Source organism: Anser cygnoides, chromosome 1 (genome assembly GCF_040182565.1).
Source record: "Anser cygnoides isolate HZ-2024a breed goose chromosome 1, Taihu_goose_T2T_genome, whole genome shotgun sequence".
Lineage (NCBI taxonomy): Eukaryota > Metazoa > Chordata > Aves > Anseriformes > Anatidae > Anser > Anser cygnoides.
In genome coordinates this window covers 38,143,306-38,164,060 of record NC_089873.1, presented here as the reverse complement: position 1 = coordinate 38,164,060, position 20,755 = coordinate 38,143,306, and the positions used below count along the sequence as shown (strand labels likewise).

Genomic DNA, 20,755 nt, shown 5'->3' with positions numbered 1-20,755 from the left:
GCAAGCAGAAATTCTGTCCAAGATATCTGGCAAGATTCTCATCTGTCAATAAAGACTATTACTCTGAAAGCAGATAGTCCAAAAGCTAAATCAAGATATGCCACTCAGGCAAAAGCTTACTTTAAGCTTAAATCATCTAATTCCCACATCACTGTATTATAAAAACCCACAAGTATTTTAAGACAGAAAAACCACCCTTGAGTCTTCATAATCTAAAGGAAAAGGTTGCTGTATATGTATTGAGACAAGCACACAAGATGACAAGCAAAGCAGTCTGTCTTGTTTTACTGGACATGGGTCTGGAGTTGAAGCCTAAGTCTCCAAGAACACAGCTGGATCCTGGGTTCACCACTAGCTAATAAAACTGTCAGAAAGGCATCTGCAGGGGAACACGCCAGTGACCCATCACATTCAGAAGGAAAGGCTTGAGGCAACAGCATTCAGCATACAGGCATTCAAGTTAGTTTAGGAGCTCAGTACTGTACTTGCCAAGACTGAGAGCAAGACAACCCCCACACTTTTATTACCTGGCTGGTACTGCTGGGGAGACCAATTTCTGGATTGTTTTAGCAGTGGAGATCTGAGGATGTGTACCTTAGTTCTGAAGAGCTGTCAACAGCGAAATGTTACCTGCTATTAATTTTACTTGTCAACCTATTTATGCTTTGGATTTTCTCACTGAAATGAAACTTGGCACCTTGGACCTTACTGAATTAACTTCTGAATGTACAGTCAAACAAACTTTCATTTTGAAGTTGTGTATTTTACTGATTCCTCTTTCTGGATGCAGCTACTGTCCTTTCGACTTTACATAGGGAGAAAAAAGAATAGTCAAATCAAACAGTTTAGAAGCACCTACAGGGTAAATACAAACGTGTATGTTCCAAATTCCTCTGAAACTGTCTTCTATCCCATCTCCAAGCACCAAGTTGTCCACTCCTGCCACAAAAGCTTCCAAACACACTCCAAGTTCCCAACACCTTTCACACTTCTTACTGTTTATGTCCTCTCTGTCACTCCAAAGCCGCTCCTTTTCACCATATAGCTCCCACCACGGGATGACTGTAGGCCTTCAAAACCACTGTCCACCTGATCTGGTCACCAATTTTCTCCACTCTTGAAAAAGGCGGTGTTCCAACAGCCCCAACTAAACGCCACACACAGATTTTGGAGGGAGCTAGGCTGGAGGACTAGGCTCAAACTCCAAGGACTGCAAGCCAGTGACTCCAGCTGGACTCGAAGGGCCAAGATTTACAGCTTTCATTCTAGGACAGCTAGTAGACATGGCTCTATACGAGAGGACAACAACATACACCTTCCACCCCTAAAACCTGTTGTACGTGCCCCCCACTGCTGTTACCTTTCTTCCCTATGTCCAGAAGTCACAATAGCAAGAGCTAACTATCGTCAAAAAAGCTCAACAGAAGCAAAAGGCAGCAAGCTAGCGCAGACAAGAAAAGCACGTGCAATAATTTATCTGTTACATAAAGCAAACTTTTGCATTCAAGCACGACGTGTAACTTACATTATGATAGTAACCACAGAGTAAGTTCCAACATCTTGGCACCAGTGGTCTGTCACTATGTTAGGCAAACCTATGAGCTTCTCTTTCAGTGGCTACACTCATAACACCCTGCCCCCATGAAATCAAAACATTGTTAACGCTTGAGGCACAGCACCTACATAAAAAGCCCTGGAACACGCTTTTCCCAATTCCCAAGAGAATTGTACGTACTCCTTTCCATGCCTTCCTTCACAAACTGTAACCTGCATGGTTTCCTGCTCTCCTTACCCATCAACACCCTACTCATGCCATAGAGCCTGTTCAAAATAAGTGCAATTTGGGAATTAAAAAAAAAAAAAAGCAGCATAGACAAAGCGTATCTACCAAAAACATGCACTGCAATATTACTCTCAACTCATTTTTTTTTACAGCATGAATCTTCAAACAAATCTGACATTGAGGCCAACTCCCCAAATTAGGCCACAGACATTATGATCACCCCAATGCCATACATTTAGGAAGACTGCAATTCACTCTTTATTTTGCAGAGCATTTTACAGAAATGCAGATATCTTAAAAATAACTACATAAAAACAACTTTGGTATAACATTTCTAGAAGGTTCTGCATGCAGGTAAGTTCAAGAGAAGTGTTAATTGAGATACCGACTGATATAGGATGAAAGGCATAAAAAGAAGCCCTTTAAGTGCCCAGAAACAAAGATGCAATGGAATAGTTTCTCACCTGCTTCAGCAGGTACACTTACTCCTGCAGAAATGAACAGCCTTAACAGCAGCCTTTGTTAAAAACAGCAAAAGTCAAGCCTTAACCTGGCACTGCCCTTTAACTTAGGGCCGGGGGACAGTACTGACATCTTTAGATTCCATCTAAGCATCTCCACAGCTGCTAAATCCCTGCGAGTAGTGGTTTAGAAGACCATACCCACAATCTTAATCTGGTCATGTTATTGTTTCAATCATGATAAACAAATACTGCAGTCTTAGGGTAATTTTTAGACACTGCTATGAGCGAGGACCATTTCTCCCCCCCAATATATAAGTCCTGAAAAGTTTGCAGATGAGCATCTGCCAAGACACAAATTACCACCAAGAATTCTCTCTCAGACACAGATACACCAAGCCATCCCTGACTGCATCCCTAGAAGTTGAAACATTTTCTCCAGCTGCTCAAAAAGCTCTCAGATTTCTCCACAACCTAATTTCACTTTTCAACCGAGCCTTCCCCTCGGTGGCACATCACTAGCTCCTCTTCCAGTGCACACTGCTGGCAGTCAGTGGCTATGCACAGCACCACTGCACTGTTCTGCTCTTGCTGCGTAATAAACTGGTTTGCAAGCAACACAAGCACAAAGCACCTAAACAGAAACGATCACAATTCCAAAGTATGGCAACCATCCACAGTAGTATGGAGAGAGGAAATTCCCTGTGCGTTTCAGTCAACAGACTACAGTCCAGAAAGGTGTGATTCCAGAATCTGTGGAAACTATTTTGCATCCATAATGCTTCATACTCCAACAAAAGTACTGTAAACAGAAGCACAAACAAGCAGATGTACAATTATGGAAACATATTCATACAAAACCAAACAACAGCAACCTCTCAAAACTACAGCTAGCCTTCAGAGTAGCAATCCCAGAAGTCAGCAAACTCGCTCTCTATTAATCAAAAGCGATCTGGTTGGTGAGATTCCAGGTGGCAACGTCAGCTCTCCTTTCGCTGATACAAAGATCGTGTCTCCTGCTTTTGCAGTTTGCAAAGATTTGCACAGCTCTATGAAAATACACCTTCCACAACCCAGGCATCTGCAGCTGACACCATCTTTTTATGCACCGATGACTGACAGACCGTATCTCCACCAAAAACAAACAGTTGCTCCAGAAGCAAAAACACCTAAAATAATGGGCAGGATGTTTATTTTTTCAATGTAAATAAAGAGAAACTAAAATAATCAGAGCAAAAGTTGGTCAGTTAGACATATTAGATCATCAGATAAGTAAAGGAAACACTTTTCTGCCGATGTCTGAAGATAAACTACTGAAGTGACATAAGTCACTCACCCAAACACTTGGGATTTCAGTCCATAGGAGGTGTTAAACCAGACTTTACCTGAGTTAGCATCTTCATTTCATTACACATTCCTGTTTATTCTGATTTAGTTCAATACAGCTGACACACCAGTTACGAAGTACATTGTAAAAAAACAATGCCTTAAGCTTTTCTGGCCTTTCAAATCAGGAGATATCACTTGCAGACCTTACTATTAGTGTCAGATTGCAAACTGAGCTTATCAAAAGTAGAAAATAAACTACAACTTTTCTTTCTTTTTGGAAATGCTTTTTAGTTATTATTTTTATTTTTAAGTCCTCTTTGATCTTTTCCTTTTCGCTGGAAAATCACAATTACCAATAATTTGTATCCAACTTCCCTTAAAGTCAACAGCTCATTCAACTGTCTATGGAAATAAACAGCAGCTACAGCAGGGTCTCCTTTCAGTTATATACATCTGAAAATAAAAGTGTTCGTAGCACGCCCTCCCTGCCAGGAAGAGGGATGTCATCTCACAACCAAATGTAGGCTGAAATCAGTGTGGCTATCAAAGAAGCACATTTACTTCCAGGGAAGAGTTAAAATTCACAAATGAAAAATAAATATATTTGACTCAAATCACCAATATAGCATGATGTATAATAGTGTATTACCACAGCATCCAAAACACTTTAAAGCTGCTAAACCAGATCAGCCACACAACATATGTGCATCATCCTGCTCACATTAATGACTCACACTCGCAGCATCAGGCAGGGTTCCCTACGTTGAACTACTGCCCAGAGAAGTCACGCTGATAAATGCAGATAAACTACAGGATGACAAGGGGAGGAATCACTGAAAGTAGTTACTTCAATCCCACTTTTCTACTTCTTATTTTGAGAGATATACATATATGATGAATGATTATTTATTGTAAGTTTCAGGAAGCATTTTAGTGTGAAACAATACAAATTTGTCAGTAGAGGTTTTAATGGCAGAGTATCACAACATAAATAGCTACCAGAATGAGAAGCACATTCAGTGCTGCAGTTTAAGGATGAACTAAGAAGAATGATTAATGGCAGTTTGGGCCAACAGAACATTACCGGCAGCGAAGCCCAAACAATCCACCCCACAGTCAGGCAAAGCACACCGCTTGTCTAACCCAGATGCAGGTAACCTTGGACAGAGCTACAGGCAGTATAACCCCTGCCACCATAAGGTGCCCCGGGTACCATTCTGGACTACACAGATAGCCTTAAAACATGAATGGTGTAAGAACGTCCAATAGTGTTTTTTACATTGGCTGACTGTAAAACAGCCTTTGATCATCAGATAGAACAAAGAAGTCCTTCAGAAAAAAACACAAGCAACACACACAAAAATATTCTTAAGACAGACAAGGTGAAAAAACTGTTCATATCTACTGCCTGAAATAAAAGTTTGATGAGTACACTCCTTTCTCTTCTGTAGGGTCAAAGATGTTTGACTTTTAAAGCAAGAGTATTAAATCAGTTTATTTTCATTTTGATTCGGAGATGAACATCACAATCATCTTGCAAGATAGTTACCCAAGTACCCATAAACTCTCAAGCTGTTAAGCAAAGACAAACATGTTTTATCCTATCCAAAAGCAGTATGATATAACTGAAAGGTCCGAAAACAAAAACACCAGTGTGCTTTGAAGAGATAATGAGAAACAAGTTCATCAGCATTTTAACCAACAGAGCACTTCCTATCCAAATGTGAAAGAGATTAGTGGATAAGGCAAAACTTACTCGTTACTACACTTGCCTAAGAAAAAAATATTGCTTTACAACTGTTATGAGTTATTTCAAATCTTCTCTGTTCAGTGACATCAGTAATCAAACCTTGAAAGAACAATGTTCCTTGAAGAGATTCTTTCCTTGTTAAGGAGTGTTCAATAACATTACCATTCAGTGTTTCCATGGACCTAGCTGGAAGAGAAAGCTTCCCTAACAAATTGCAAATCTTTCTTTCCCCCCCAAAAAAGCTGTCTCAAATACAGATTCAGCAGGACAGAGCTTTCTGTGTACCTTTAAGGCACTCCTATGAGAGGGAATCTATACTTGAATGGGTCATCAAGCATCAGTCTGATGAAAGTTCCCGCTGATAGTCTCTAAAGAGCACCAGAGCATTTAATTTAATAAGGTAATCTAAACACAGTTTATGCTTTCCTCAGCTGAAAATGGCAGCAAACATGTAACAGAAATACACAAGTAAAGAACAGCAACACAAAATATTTTAAAACCAAAAAGGAGGGGAAATACACTGGTCAAATTTAAATTAACAAATTAGGTTCCCACCTAGCATTGTAGTAGATGGAAAATCTAGTTTAGGTCACCCTAAACTGCCTTAAACTACATCTTAGCAGTATTTCAACCTCTCCCATCCTGTACCCCCACTATTGCTTCTACCAATGCTCATCTGAATGTAGGAGGAGAGAGCTGAGCCAGAAGAAATCTAACTCCCCGAACCAGTCTACAACAAAATCAGATGCACTCAAGAAAATGGACACGGAGGGGAAGAACATCAGAAGAGCAGCAAAATTAGCTTAGACTGGCTTAAAATTGTGATGGAACAATACTGTGAGTCTAAGTTACCTGAAAATAAATAAATAATGTTGATACATTCAAGGTACAAATTCTATACGAAAGCTGACAATTTCCTGAAAACTTTTTCATCTTGTTTCTTGTCCCCTTACATGAAATTTCATGCTGTTCTTTAACGCTACTTGGATTTTTTCTAAAAGTATTCCAAACTTTAAATTGATTCTGTCATTTTAATTAAATCCAAGTATTTTATCAGTGTGTCAAAGCGAACTTTAAAAATGGAAGAACGGTTAATAAGAAAAGAACAGGGCATGCCCACATGCACTGGCAGCTATCTATTTTCCTCATTCTCTTTCCTTTGAAGTCTTTAACATTACCTGTACTTTAGGTCCAAAATCCTAACCTTGTCATTAAAGATTGTTACATATACACTGCGTGCATTAATCTGAATTTCAAGGTAACTTCAGGCTATGCATTGTAGATGAGTACGGCATGTATGCTGTAACCATTTTGTTCCACAGAATGTTACTTTATGAAAAGCCAGTTCTAAGCCTGAGCCAAGTTTCATAATAATCTACTTTTCATGCATGTGTCTCTTCTGACTGAGCGCAGGCACCCTGTTTCAAAGCCAGAAAGCTTAAGCTGTACCACAAGGTACTCTGACGTTTTAGGACTTCACATTCAAAAGCAACATGTTGGTTTGTGTTTTTTAAAATAACTGGAGGGAGACATGTTTCAACAAAACTGCAACTCTTATAAAAGTAGTGAAAAAGTAGTGATAATTATATTGCTATGCAGCTCATAGAACATTAAACTTTGGCTGGAAACTTGCTACTCTCATATTAGATCCTCTGTGAAAGGTTTTACTTATCACATAAAATATTTCAGAAGCTGAAGCAAGCGCTTCTCGTAAGTATATAAGCAGATTTATGTACGCAGAGGCTTTAATTTTCTGCTTTGTTCAGGTGATGGGTCAAATTGTAAAGAACAAGCTGAAACAAACTAACTGAGCTAGTCACAATGTGAAACTCTTCTTCAAAGCTGTCCCAAGCGCTGCAGTGGTAAGTTTACCTCAACACATGCTTCACAGAATATGACTCAAGTAGACCAGATGAGATATTTTAAAAAAAAGATCACGAACAATAAATATTCTTACAGAAACACTAGGAGCTTCTTAACAGAGATGCCCTCCTTATAGGACACAAAAGTAGTCAGAAGAACCAAGCCAAAAATCATAATAAACGTAGCACCTCTTCAAAGAGGTGGAACACAGCCAGAAAAGCCACACCACAGGTAAAGTTAAATAAAGGGAGGAAGAAAGGCCACTGAACCAACAGAAGCCTCTGAAAAGCAAGTAACTGCACCCTGACCCCATAAAACATCTGCAGTTCCTGTAAAGCATGTAAAACCATTAACACAATATTTCAAATGCTAGTGAAGAGGCAAGTTCCATGTTTGATTAAAAGGTAAATACACAGTTTTGCTTATGTTATTTCTGTTTGAGAAGGCAGATCATGGAATTGTAGCATTGGAGTAGTTTTCGCAGTTAAACATCAATGTGGCAACTACCTATGAACTATGATCTTTAAAATCTATTTAGCATTCAAGATTTATCACCAGCGAACAAGCACACTGTTCTTATACCTTCAGCAATGACTGTGCAGTTGTATTTGTCCCCTTAAACCCCAAACGTTAAATGCAACACCAACAAAAGACAGTTCTATAAGAAGCTACGATTAATGCAGACAACCTGCAAAGGTTCCTATGTGGACAACAGATTCACATTTATTTTGCATAGCAGTGGTCCTTTACGTTTTTTTTTTTTTGTTTAAAGCTTTATGTTTTTCAGTCAACAGACAATTCTTTACACCACAAAGAAAGAATACATACCATTTGACAGCTAAGTTCTGCACCTCACCGTTTTTATCTTCCAGTAATTTCAAGATCATCTTCACCACCTTTCTTTCACTGTCATCATCCAGCTTAATAGAATCTTTCTGTAGTTCCGTCATCAAGTCGTTAGTAGCCATAAACCTGACAAAAAATAGTCAGATAATTATTGCTAAAAGGATATATATGGGTCATTCAGTGCTCTTCAATTCACAATTCTCAGTTTCCACCATTTGTTACCAAATAAAACACACTTAACATTGGATTAGCGTTACCTGCTTTGTGATACAAGCAGCATTTCTTCTACTTATAAAATAAATAAGGAGAAAATGTCATTTTTAAATAAAATTTAACTTTTAGTTAGGTCATCATCTTTCCTTGGTGAGGACAGCTCCACGTTTTACTCATGATCTTTATGCTGTGCTCCAAATAATCACCAACAAGAAAACTGACACTTTCTCAGATTTGAAGTAGTTCTCTCACTAGCTACACAATTTTTTTCTTAAGCAAGAAGAATAATACAGTTTTTCAAACATTCTCCCACAAAAATAATAAGCCAGACATCATCGGAGAAATAAAAGTGAAGCTATGTTTTATAAATTTCTCATTTTGTCTGTCCAGACTAGTTTGTTTATAATCCAGACAATGGCCAATGATGTTTATCCAGCCCTCAATCTAAGGCATGACATTAAAGTCTAAAATTAATTCTTGAGAGATCAAGAAAACAAAATCAGCTTTCCTATCAGTTCATTTACTGTTCAATACCACCGTCACTCCAACCAATACGAGAGAACATACTGAGAAATGACTTTCCAAAAATACTGCTTTTATGCCTTTTGTTTCTTTTCCTTCTAAAGTCTGTCTTCCAATCTATTTTCCTTTCCTAAGCATCCTTTCTCCTCAAGAAAAGTAATAGAGATGCCTTACTCAATTACCAATCCCAGGGGCTCCAGTGCCAATCCCAGCCCCCAGACAAAAACGGTCTGTTAATTACACAGCTAAGGTTGACATTTGGGTTTCTGACACATCAGCCTCAAGCAGCCATCGCTTAAGCTCAGGTCATCCTCGGAAGGTTATCTCCACAGCCTGACCTGCTCGATACTTCTTTATTGAGAATGAAAGCCAAGACTGCATAATCTTAACGTGCATCACAAATGCCAGACGACTCCCCTCAAATAATGGACCCCGACTTATCCTGTCGTGTAACGCAGCCGTTCCAGTCTAACAGTCTCAAGGTGTTTCTAACTAAGATAAGCGAAGCCCTCACTTGTTCTTCATTCACTCCAAGAGCGCCGTCGAAGCAAGCCTCTAATCTGACAGGAACCAGATGTGTGCATAAACAGATGATGGATGTGAAAGGCACCAGCCTTTAAGCAGAGCAAGGGAAAAAGCTACTTGAATAGTAAAGGGAAGGGGCAGATCAGATGGGAAGAAGGGCATCCACGAAGCCAAGCAGCACTAAAACATTTAAAAGCCATCTCCATGACGCTGCTATATTTACCTCTTTTTGTTAAACCTTAACAGCCTCCCCTCGCTTCCTCGGGCACTAACTCCCATTTCCTAGCCTTATGAGTTCACATGCACTCATCAACTACTTGTCTAAGCAGAGCTTGAGCATCCTCAGCTCATCAGCACTTCTGCGCTTGGCTACAACTGAGGAGTCCTCCTGGAGGATTCCTACTAAAAAATAAAATACCAAACCCCACAGTGGCATGGGGAAGACTGGCAACTCTAAATTGAAGTAGCTGGTATTTAGAAACACCACAGTTTTGAGTGGTATAGATGTGGCCTTTGACCAACTTTATGTGCTGCAAAGCAGCAGCGCATCGGTAGCTCCTCACCCCTTGTACGTGGAGCAGCCATCCTCTTCCTCCAGCGAGCGCACCGCTCCTCCCACAGCCCCAAAGTAAACTGCCACCTTACATCACTGCCCACTTAGAACTGAAGTTTCCCCACAATAAATGCCAGAAACAATTGCATCAGACAAGTTAGTTTATCCAAAAAAACTGAGGATTAGATTTACTGTAGAATAGCTACTTGGACTGTGGTTTGCAGTCAGCTCCCTGGTATCAACAACCACACCATCCCTCTTCAAATACGCACAAGTCTAATAATAAATCCACTTATAATTACCAGTACTAAGAACTATTTTATCCATTATGCAAATACATGATACATGCAAAGGTTTCAGAAAACACAGTATTGCATAACAGCCAGTTTGTAGAGGTCTATCGTCACTCATTTTACGGTTTCTAATTCAGATTTTAATCTGTGTTGTTATTATTTTTTTAGTATTTCAGAATCCCAAAGTTGTTCAAAGCTCCTGGAATGGGTAATCTGCAGAGTATGCTCTCCTAAAGCAACTACAAAACAAGTTTTAACTACATGTAGCTTGGAAAACTAATTGCTACAACCCCATTTGAGGCTACAACCTCATTTGAGAGCAAAAAGTTTTAAACTCATTGGAAATCAGTATTAAGAAGCAAATCCATCACAATATTTTGGAAGACATCCTTCCCATAAGCACTAAATGCAAAGCTCACTTAATCACAGAAACAAATTAGCATGATAAAACTAAAAAAAATATTCAGAAAACAGTCTGAATCTATTTTTAAGTGTAATTTAAATGACTCAGGCAATTCTGGACTGCATCTTTTCAGACTAATCAGTTTTTGTTGTTTTTCTTTTTCTTCCCCAAAGTTTCTAGCCTCAACTCTCCTGGTAACATCATTCTAGAGAATCTGAAAGAAATGGACATGAAAAATACATACGTTTATCACAGCTGTGCCCAGTGCTTCAACAGTTTTGTCAAAAGCCAACTCTATAGCTAATCACAGCCTGTATTCTTTTAGATTTTAATATATTAACAAGAGGCTGCTTTGGATGTCACTGTGTTCTTTAACTACAAACTAAGAACTGTAAAGGTGCAAAAACGGAATAAACCCCAAGTGGGTTTTATGACTTTTCCCTGTATTGATGCACTCTCTTTAACAAATGAAAGCTTCATACATGAATTCCTGGGTATGCACAATGCAGACAAATTTAATTATCTTTAACCTAATGGTTTGTTAGAGCTACTGTGTAAGCGGTCTCTTTTTTTTAGTTGTTTTTAGTTGTTTAGTTGTGTTTTTTTAGTTGCTATGCTATTCATTATCTGATACACCATCTTTTGCATGTTATCTACTGTAACGGTTACTCCAATAAATAGTCTGGTGACAGATCCTAAGCTCCATAATACACATTCCAGTCCCACCTTCATAAAACTTGACTTAACTGGACTCCTCTCTCTGGACACACACAGTTTTAGAGGGATCCTACAAGAAGGCTGGGGAGGGACTCTTTGTCAGGGACTGTAGGGATAGGACAAGGGGGAATGGCTTTAAACTAAAAGGGTGGGCTTTGGTTAGATATAAGGACGAAATTCTTTACTTCGAGGGTGGTGAGGCCCTGGCACAGGCTGCCCAGAGCAGCTGTGGGATGCCCCATCCCTGGAGGTGCTCAAGGCCAGGCTGGATGGGGCTTTGGGCAATCTGGTCTGGCGGGAGGTGTCCCTGCCCATGGCAGGGGTTGGAGCTGGGTGCTCTGTAAGGCCCCTTCCCACCCAAGGCTCTACACAGTGAGCCCGGCACCCCTGCCCACACCCCGCAGCACCCAGGAGGCGTGCGAGCCGCGGAAGCCGAGGCCCAGGGCGCTCCGCAGCCCTCCCAGCCCCTCTGCAGCACCCCGCGGCCGGCGGGGCGCTCACCGGGCCCGGCCGCCCCGCACCGCCCCGAGCAGGCCCCGCTCCTCCGGGCTCCGCGGGCCCCGCGCCCGCCGCAGGCGGAGGCCGAGGCTCCGCTCCTCAGCGGGGGGAAGCCCCGAGGCGAGGCGGGCCGGGCCCGGCGGCGGCGGCGGCGGCTCCCACCTGAAGTCCTTGTCGCTGGACGTCATCTTCTCCAGCAGGTTGGAGATGTGGTACGAGGCGCTCGCCATGTTGACGGGCCCGGCCGGGAGCAGCGGCGGCAGGAGGTGGAGGAGGAGGAGAGGGAGGAGGAGGAGGAGGGGGAGGAGGGGGAGGGCGGCGCCTCCCGGCTCCGCTCGCCGGGGCTGGGCCTGGGCCTGGGCCTGCTGGGGCCGCCGGAGCCCCCCGCGCGCCGCCGCCGCCCGCGATTGGCGGCGCTGCCAGCCCCGTGACCCCGCCCGCGGACGTGGCGCCGAGCGGGTGCGCGCCCAGCCCGGGCCGCCGTTGGAGAGGCGGCGGGAAGGGCGGCCGCGGACTACGAGTCCCAGCGCGCACCGCGCGCGCGTCCCGCCCGGCGCCGTTGGCGGGGCGTGGCGGGAGTTGTAGTTTGGCTCGGTCGGGTGTCCCTCACCACCTCAGGCCCTCGCAAAGCCACGGCTGAGCGCGGGCTGAACATATCTGGCAGAAGTCCAAAGCAGCGACGTGAAAATGCGTTTTCCTTGCTGAATAAAAGTGTGTTTCTGTCTGTCCCCGTTGCAGAAAGCTGCCCCAAAATGTGATGTGAGTGCTTCCGGAGCGCCTGGGGGCAAACTGAGAGATTTTTTTCATATATATTCACATAACTTAAACACTCATATCATAGTCTCAGCAGTAACTTAAAACACTCAGTTCCCCAGGAAAAGCACGGCCTGGCCTCAGGGTCTGCCTTAGCGCAGGCCATGCCCAACAGGCCTCCTGGGCACAGGGAAAACAAGTTTTTGTACCTGTAACCAAGTAAAAATGCACTTTTTTACTTGTTTTTGCCTCCCTCGTTGCTGTACATGTCAATCTCATTGCTTTTCTGGGCAAAACCTGTGATCTGTCTACGTGTGGGTGGATGATAGGAAGTGGTGGGAGAACTGAGGAAGTGTTTCCATGTGTAAAACAAGACAGCCTACTGCAGGCAGCCTCCTCAAGTTTCTTACTGAAACAAAACATGAAATAATCTTAATCCTCCTTCTCAGTTATGTGTATGTACTGAAAAACTAAAGAAATGCTTTTTTGTTGTTGATGATTGGTATTTTAAAGGAACAAGATTTGAACTAAAACCAAGATGTCCTTAAAATACGCATTTTTAGGCGCAACTCACAGGCAGCCTTTCACAGCAGCCGAAGGAAGGCATGTGTTCTTCGTTAACTGAACCGAAATCACAAGTGGATCTGCCGTGGCCTGTCACCCAGGCACTTTGTGCAAACAACTGTTTTGGAAGACACAGACACTGTCATTGTCTGGGTGCTGTGCTGGAAAGAGAGCTTGGTATGTATTGGTCTCATTCCCCGGAGCAGCTTGGTGTCAGGTTAGTGCTGTGCAGCAAAAATAAGGGACAGGTAAGAAGGAGGTGGGCAGCGTGGGGGTGGATTGGTGACACTGACGTGGGGCAAGGATGGGTTACAGAAGGTGGGAGTAGTTGGGGGGAGGAAGAGGGAGTCTCAAGGAGAAATGGGGGACCATCGGTATGGGCAGGGGAAGTGCAGTGAGGGGAAGCACTCAGAAGGAGAGGTGGCCTTTTCAAACAGGCCATTGACTCGTTTGACTTGGGAATGCTTGATTGAGGGTTTACCTTTGGAGAGGAAAATCATTTACTTCCATTTGCGTGAACACTTAGGTTGGCTATTCAAGGAAGCCAGCTGGAACAGTACAGATGAAGACAGGCTCACTCCTGACTCGTTTGTGACAGCTGAAAACAGCTTATGATGCCTGAATTGTGATAACGCTGTGCCATGCACAGGAAAACTATGCAGCTTCTCTTTGAAGCACCAAGACAGAAAAAGTTGAAATACAAATAGTTGTCATTTGGCACATCAATTTGTGTTTTGCCATGTGGACGTTAGCACCATTCTAAATCACTTTGATGACAGTGACTTGTGAGCATGTTACAATCACAAGAAATGATTTGTTTCTGAGATGTCAAATTGTCACATCATCGCTTCTCACGCACTGTTGGACAAGACCGTTCTAACCTGTTCTTTATTTACATTCATGACTTTGGTCCTAAGTGGGGATCAGGTGGTTAGGGGGTGGTGAATGATCATCTATTACAAAAATGTTCTGGCTACATACTTACCATGATGCACGTTATTGAATAAGCATGTGAAACGAACCAGATGATAGAAAATGCTGTTATGGGAGAGGTCTTTTATGTCAGTCCCTATTGTAGAATGAAGGATTGCCAGTGTTCACTGGAAGCAGATCCACTCAAGTTGGGAGTTAACTTTCTAAATTAATATTGTTTCAAATTAGACACTAAACTGAGCTACTTCCCACTTTGGGAATTTTACAAACATTCACTTACAATAAGGTTATTCATGCTTCTGACTGATCTTTGTCTTGTCCATGTTTAGGTTATATTTCCTACTCTGCATCTCAGAGATTCTATTCCTGTCAATGTTCATGTTCCGAGAGGTATTTTAGCTTGCTTCCTTCTCTTTATCAATTTTTTTTCTGGTTGTTCATGTTGGGGTTTGGCATCCTCATGCACAAATCTCTTCCTTAAAGATTCTTCAAGGACAGGAGAAAGATAGAAATAAATCCATAGCATGAAAGTCACATCTGCCTTCTACTCAAAGGGATTCTTAGATGGGAAAGTATCTGCATATCCTAAGATGATACTAAAAGTAGGAATTTAGTCTTGCGTTTGCAAGATGTAAATATAACTGACAGCCTCTAACACATCCAGGATGCTTTGTGATCTTGTACATTTTAAAAATGATTTTTAAATCATTTAAAGTCATAATTCTGCTGCTGGTTTCTGTACCTCAACCAGCTTAGCCTGCCACTACTTAAACCTGGTTTCATATTACTACCAGAAATACAGGTCATCATGGAGGAAGTCAAAGTATTTTTTTTGTTGTTCAAGCACAATTATTACAATTGGGATTCAGCTATAGTAGATGCAATGTTCCAGAGGAAGTTAGACACACGTAGAGTCTAATTGAGAAGAGATTTTTTCCAGCTGATAGCAAAAAACTTCACAGATGGAGTGGTACTCCTGATCTGTTCCCTGTAGACACGCATATTAGATGCTCTTGGTTCATTCACAAAGATAGCTGAAAGCTTAATTAAATGCGGGAACCTGAAAGGATTTATCTTGCTTTATACTTGCAAATACATTCCCCAAATGCTGAAGATGAGAGAAGAGCACTGTTCGATTAGGGATGCATTCACCACACCAGAATTTGAGCCCTCACCAATTTGCTCTTTCACTTCACACATGAGTTGTGAGCCCACAGCCAGGAGAGGAAATCGGGAATGTGCTGCATGTTCATATATCAGCATGTAAAGAGCTATACCATACATTTTCACTAGGCTTAAAGGGACTCCTTTACGATGACGAATTTAAAGCTGGTTATCAGTTTTTACAGCTGGTTTTGGGGAAATAAAAGGAAAATTGCCGTTCCGAGTCAAAAGCTGCACACTGCTGTAAGCAGATATTTTGAGCTAGAGAACCTTACGGTCCTGGTTTATCACTTAGATAGGTGACTGACTTTGTACATCTGAACTATTAATCTTGAAAAAGATACTTGGGAAGGAAGACTTCAGAAATGTAGTTGACTGATTATAGTAACAAACCACAGATGGAGTCAAAGAAGTGATCTAGATTAAAACATGGAAGAAACTTAAAAAGGGATGCTATGACTGTTTAACTTAGAGCAAACAAATTGAAAAAACATGACATGCATTAGACCAGTCATATGGGTAAATGTGTGTTTCAAGCACCGTATTGCATTGTATAAAAGTTTTTAGTTGTTTGCTTTTTTTCTTTTAAAGCTGAAAAAATTTTCACATGAAACTTAAGAATCCCAAAGCATCTATCCAAAAGCAATTTAAAGCTTTGCTACTGTGTTGAATCTCACTTAAGACTGTTTCATTCTGGGACAGTAGAAAACATTACTGATCTTATTTATGAGACATTTCTACACGCTTGCCAAGAATAATAAGTAATATATGTAGTTGTAAACTGCCTGGCCTTTACTTCCTAACCCAGATAATCCTCTTTTGTAAATCAAAGTAAAGCAAAGCAGACTGTTTGCATGTCAGATTCCATCAGCTGTAAAAAGAGAAAGATTGGGAAACAGTGCTGAAAATAATATATGTATCCAGTTAAGTAATGGACTGAAGCAACTGTCAAATGGACTGAAATTGCCTCTCTAAAAGAACAGAGCTCCAATAGCATCTTCATCATAAGATTGTCAGGAAATATAGTATCTTGAAGGAAAAGAAAATAATAATGTAACAGTCTTCTGACTAAAATTGGATAAAAAATGCAAAAAAAAAAAAAGTTAAATAATTTATCTTCTGCTTGCTAAACACTGCACAGCTATTTGCAGCATTTTTGGTCAACAGGTTTCCAACATTTGCCACACACTCACAGATAAAAACTAAAATGAATCTTTCAAATAAAATCTGACCTGATATACGACACAAAAATTTAGACTCCCAGATGTTTACCGTTGTATTATTTCCATGCCAAATGAACTCAGCTTAGAAGACAGAAAAAAATTCATCATTACTACCCCTTCTGAAAATGAATCCAGGTTGTTTTTCTTTTTGATTGACCATTTGCGTTTTCATTCCTTATCATAACTCTAAATGTCTGATTCCTTCCGAGTGAGTTATGTTTCCCTTTATGTCAGCACACCCAGCTTTCTGCACATAATGACCTCAGCAATGCTTGTACTAGAGACACTTGTCTCAAGTAAACTTACAAGCACTTGCTTAATCAGAACTTCTGATATTGAACAGTATTGTTTGTGTTTCAAAAGTGGTACAAGTACAAATTATTTGAAGTGTTTTGACTATTTAGGCTTATTAGAACCACAGGCAGCCATGCAATGGATTTTGCTTACTCTGGATCTCACATGTCAAGAAAACCTTGACTATCGATAATTTAGAAATTTGTATGTTAGCACATCGGCTAATTACAATATGAGCCAAAGTTTGACAAAGGATATATAAAGGCTAATCTGTTCCATTTCATAGCATTTTAAAGCACTGCTGTTAGCGTGTTGATTCTTGCCTAAGAGTGCTTCATTTCAGGACAATATAACGTGACATCTCCCTCATGCATGAGACTAGCAGTAAAATTAGCAAAGATGAAAAAATACAAACCTAATTATTCCTCCATGAATCAAGGTGAATAAAAGGGGCTAAAACTAAATTAGAATGAATAAATCTGTTGAACAGAGCGTAACGTGACCGAATCTGATTCCTTGGAGAAAGATCGACTCATTCACGGAATCATCTAAGGTGAAATGACTCAATGATGCTCTTCTCTTGGAGCAGATGATGCCCTTCCTTGACCTCATTAGGGTTTTACTCAAACTCAGTTAACTCAGCCTCACTCGTTTGGGTCAAGAACATTTTGCACTGGAGGCAAGGCTGCTGAAGGGGCTGGTGTCCTTCAGGCATCCTTCAGGTTTTTTGACTGTTTGGCATACAGGTTGTGGTACCAGAAAAGACAAGGACATGTCTTTTCAGCTCCACACTAAAGGGCTTTGCGGGTGTCAACAACCCCTTGAACAGAAACAAGAAGATCTTGGGAATCTGGAGAGGTCCCAGTAGACTGGAAGCTGGCAAATGTTGTGCCAATTTTCAAGAAGGGCAAGAAAGAAGATCCTAGCAATTATAGGTCTGTCAGTCTCACATCAGTGCCTGGTAAAATTATGGAGAAGATGATCCTTGAAGTTATTGAAGTGCACCTGGGGGACAATGCAGTCATTGGTCCCAGCCAACATGGGTTCATGAGGGGTAGGTCCTGCCTAACAAATTTATTTCCTTTTATGATAAGATCACCCATCTAGTCGATCAAGGGAAACCAGCTGATGTGATCTTTTTGGACTTCAGCAAAGCTTTTGACACAGTTTCCCATAGGATCCTACTGGAAAAGATGTCCAGCATACAACTTCACAAAAACATCGTACGATGGGAGAGCAATTGGCTGACGAGCAGGGCTCAAAGGGTTGTGGTAAATGGGGCTACATCAGGCTGGTGTCTAGTCACCAGTGAGGTCTGCCAGGGCTCCATTTTAGGGCCAGTCCTCTTCAATGTTTTTATAAATGATTTGGATGTAGGACTAGAAGGTGTTTTGAGCAAATTTGCTGACGACACCAAACTTGGAGGAGTTGTGGCCTCTGATGAGGGTGAAAAGGCCTTGCAGAGAGATCTGGCCAGATTGGAGAGCTGGGCGATCACCAGCCACATGAAGTTTAACAAAAGCAAGTGCTGGGTCCTGCACCTGGGACGGGGCAACCCTGGCTATACGTACAGACTGGGTGACGAGACGCTGGAGAGCAGCCCCGCAGAGAGGGATCTGGGGGTTGTGGTTGACAGCAAGTTGAATATGAGCCAGCAGCGTGCCCTGGCAGCCAGGAGGGCCACCCGCACCCTGGGGTGCATCAGGCCCAGCACTGCCAGCCGGGCGAGGGAAGGGATTGTCCCGCTCTGCTCTGCGCTGGGCGGCCTCACCTCCAGCACTGTGCGCGGTTTGGGTGCCACAATGTGAGAAGGGCATAAAACTGTTGGAGAGTGTCCAGAGGAGGGCGACGAAGATGGTGAAGGGCCCAGAGGGGAAGACCTATGAGGAGCGGCTGAGGTCACTGGGCCTGTGCAGCCTGGAGAAGAGGAGGCTGAGGGGAGACCTCATGGCGGCCTACAGCTTCCTGGCGAGGGGGAGTGGAGGGGCAGGTGACCTGTTCTCCGTTATCACCAGTGACAGGACCCACGGGAACCGTGTTAAGCTGAGGCAGGGGAAGTTCAGGCTGGACATCAGGAAGAGGTTCTTCACCGAGAGGGTGGTCGCACACTGGAACAGGCTCCCCAGGGAAGCAGTCACGGCACCAAGCCTGTCTGAATTTAAGAAGCGTTTGGACTGTGCACTTAGTCACATGGTCTAAATTTTGGGTAGACCTGTGCGGTGCCAGGAGTTGGACTCAATGATCCTTATGGGTCCCTTCCAACTCGGGATATCCTGTGATTCTATGATTCTATGAATTGATTTTAATTGCAAATTCTCTGACCATTACCTGTTGAACCTTGGGGCCTAGTTTATTTCAAAATGATTTTCCTCTTTACATGAGTCATTAACTAGATGTTTGTATGCTAAAATTAGTTTTGTTTGTTTGTTTGTTTGTTTTTAATACATGTTATCAGGCTAGTCATATCATTCTAGGATTAGTAGCCATGTATTGTAATAGCAGGGCATAGTCTAAGTTTAGGACCGAATGTTTGAACTTGTTAGAGCCACCATTAAAATTTTTAAACCCTCTGGGCATGTGCAATTTCTGTTCTATTCATCATGAATATGTATAAAATTGAGTAGGTCTGACAAGTATTGGTGGCTTGCTTGTGAATTTATGTGTGTGAATAGCAAATACAAAACAAAATATCAAAAGGAGCAAGAATCTCATATATCTCATATGCATTATTCAAGCAGGAGCAGGCTCTTAAAAGAAAATATCTGCAATTAGTTTTAATACTTTGGAAATAATTACATGCCAGTAGGAAAACCATATATCGAAAGGAATATGTTTAAATTTCAAAACAATCTTCAGAGATACCTCCTGTTGTTTCGTTATCTCTCTGGGGGTTAATGATGCCAGTACTTCGCAGTGAGAAGGCATTTTTAATAACTTCTATCAGAAAAGTCAACCCATGCTGCTACAGCCTGGTCCAGAGGAATGTCATTTCAAAAACAAAAACAGTTCTACAAAACTTTTCAGTCTTTTTATGCATTGAAACGCTAAGTCCTATTACTTGTGTTAGAAACATCTCCTGCCAGTCACAGTCAAGGTGACCTACTTGATTTTAATTTATTTTTTTAATTCCTTTTTGTGGTACTGCCAGTTTAAGGGCAAAATTTCATCTCTGCATTCAGCTGCAGCGATACCAGATCATGGCTTTGTTCTGTTATCATACTGCAGAGGCCAAAATTAGACATTTTTGGAAGATTTTTTATGTTGCTAGCCAGTTCTTCAGAGAGTCTGGAACTAATATATTGTAGAAGCAATGTCATTTGAAAGGATGAGATACAGAGAGACAATTGTCTGCTCACATCTCACAAAATAAAGATGATTTTGTCTCCCAATGCTTTCTAAGAATATCCTCAAATTCCGTTCCTACAATATTTCTGGAGGCAGTGATTTCTTTGCCAATAGAAAGAAATTAGCTTGTTTCCTTTTTGTCATGTACCTGATGTTGTCATTTACACAGTGTGAAAAAGCTGGTGGCATTTTGTAGCCATTTTGTCCTGATGCGAGTTGTGGCACTGTCTGCAGCTGGGGGGGACATGGAGGGAAGGAAGATGCAGTTTCGCAGCATGGCCTCCATCAAGCAGTCATCAAGGTGGAATGAAAAGACAGGATCACAGCGAAAGCAGGAACTAGCATCCCCCAAGCTCTTCTCCCTCAAAACCTGTGCTGCCAAGAAGCAGAAAAACAGATGGAGAAGCACCTACGGTAATCTGCTAGCCTCGAATGTGGCTGAGTGCTGTTCTCCATTTGAGATACAGGACATTTTTACTTCCACGTTTGCTGTTTTGATTAAACCACGGAGGCTCGTTGCTCTCAGGCCCACTTCTCACGCTGCATCCATTCCTTGCACTCTCTTTCGCTCTACATGGTGTTAACAGGGTCATACTAGGAATCCAGCGAAGGCCAAGAACAGTATGAGATTTAAATTATGTTAAATTTACACAGCATCAGCAGCTGAGGCTGAAAGAGAATTTTCATTATCCCTTAGCAGCACACAGTCTAAGGCATGTAGCT

General features: G+C 41.9%; 1 protein-coding gene and 1 long non-coding RNA gene across 2 annotated transcripts in view; one reads left to right on the top strand and one right to left on the bottom strand.

Moving 5' to 3' along the window:
* Positions 1 to 12,081, bottom strand: part of CAND1 (cullin associated and neddylation dissociated 1) — a 28,019-nt gene extending 15,938 nt beyond the window's left edge. The window contains exons 1-2 of the mRNA XM_048065424.2: positions 11,919 to 12,081; positions 8,015 to 8,158 (exon numbers count right to left, since the gene is read on the bottom strand). Of these exons, the coding sequence (XP_047921381.1) occupies positions 8,015 to 8,158; positions 11,919 to 11,986 (212 nt within the window). The 5' untranslated portion in view covers positions 11,987 to 12,081. The remainder of the gene's footprint in view (positions 1 to 8,014; positions 8,159 to 11,918) is intronic.
* Positions 12,082 to 12,222: 141 nt separating this feature from the next.
* Positions 12,223 to 14,304, top strand: LOC125182947 (uncharacterized). Its single transcript, XR_010829578.1, has 2 exons — positions 12,223 to 12,515; positions 13,073 to 14,304. It is a non-coding gene; the product is annotated as an uncharacterized lncRNA (long non-coding RNA).
* The last annotated feature ends 6,451 nt before the right edge of the window (positions 14,305 to 20,755 follow it).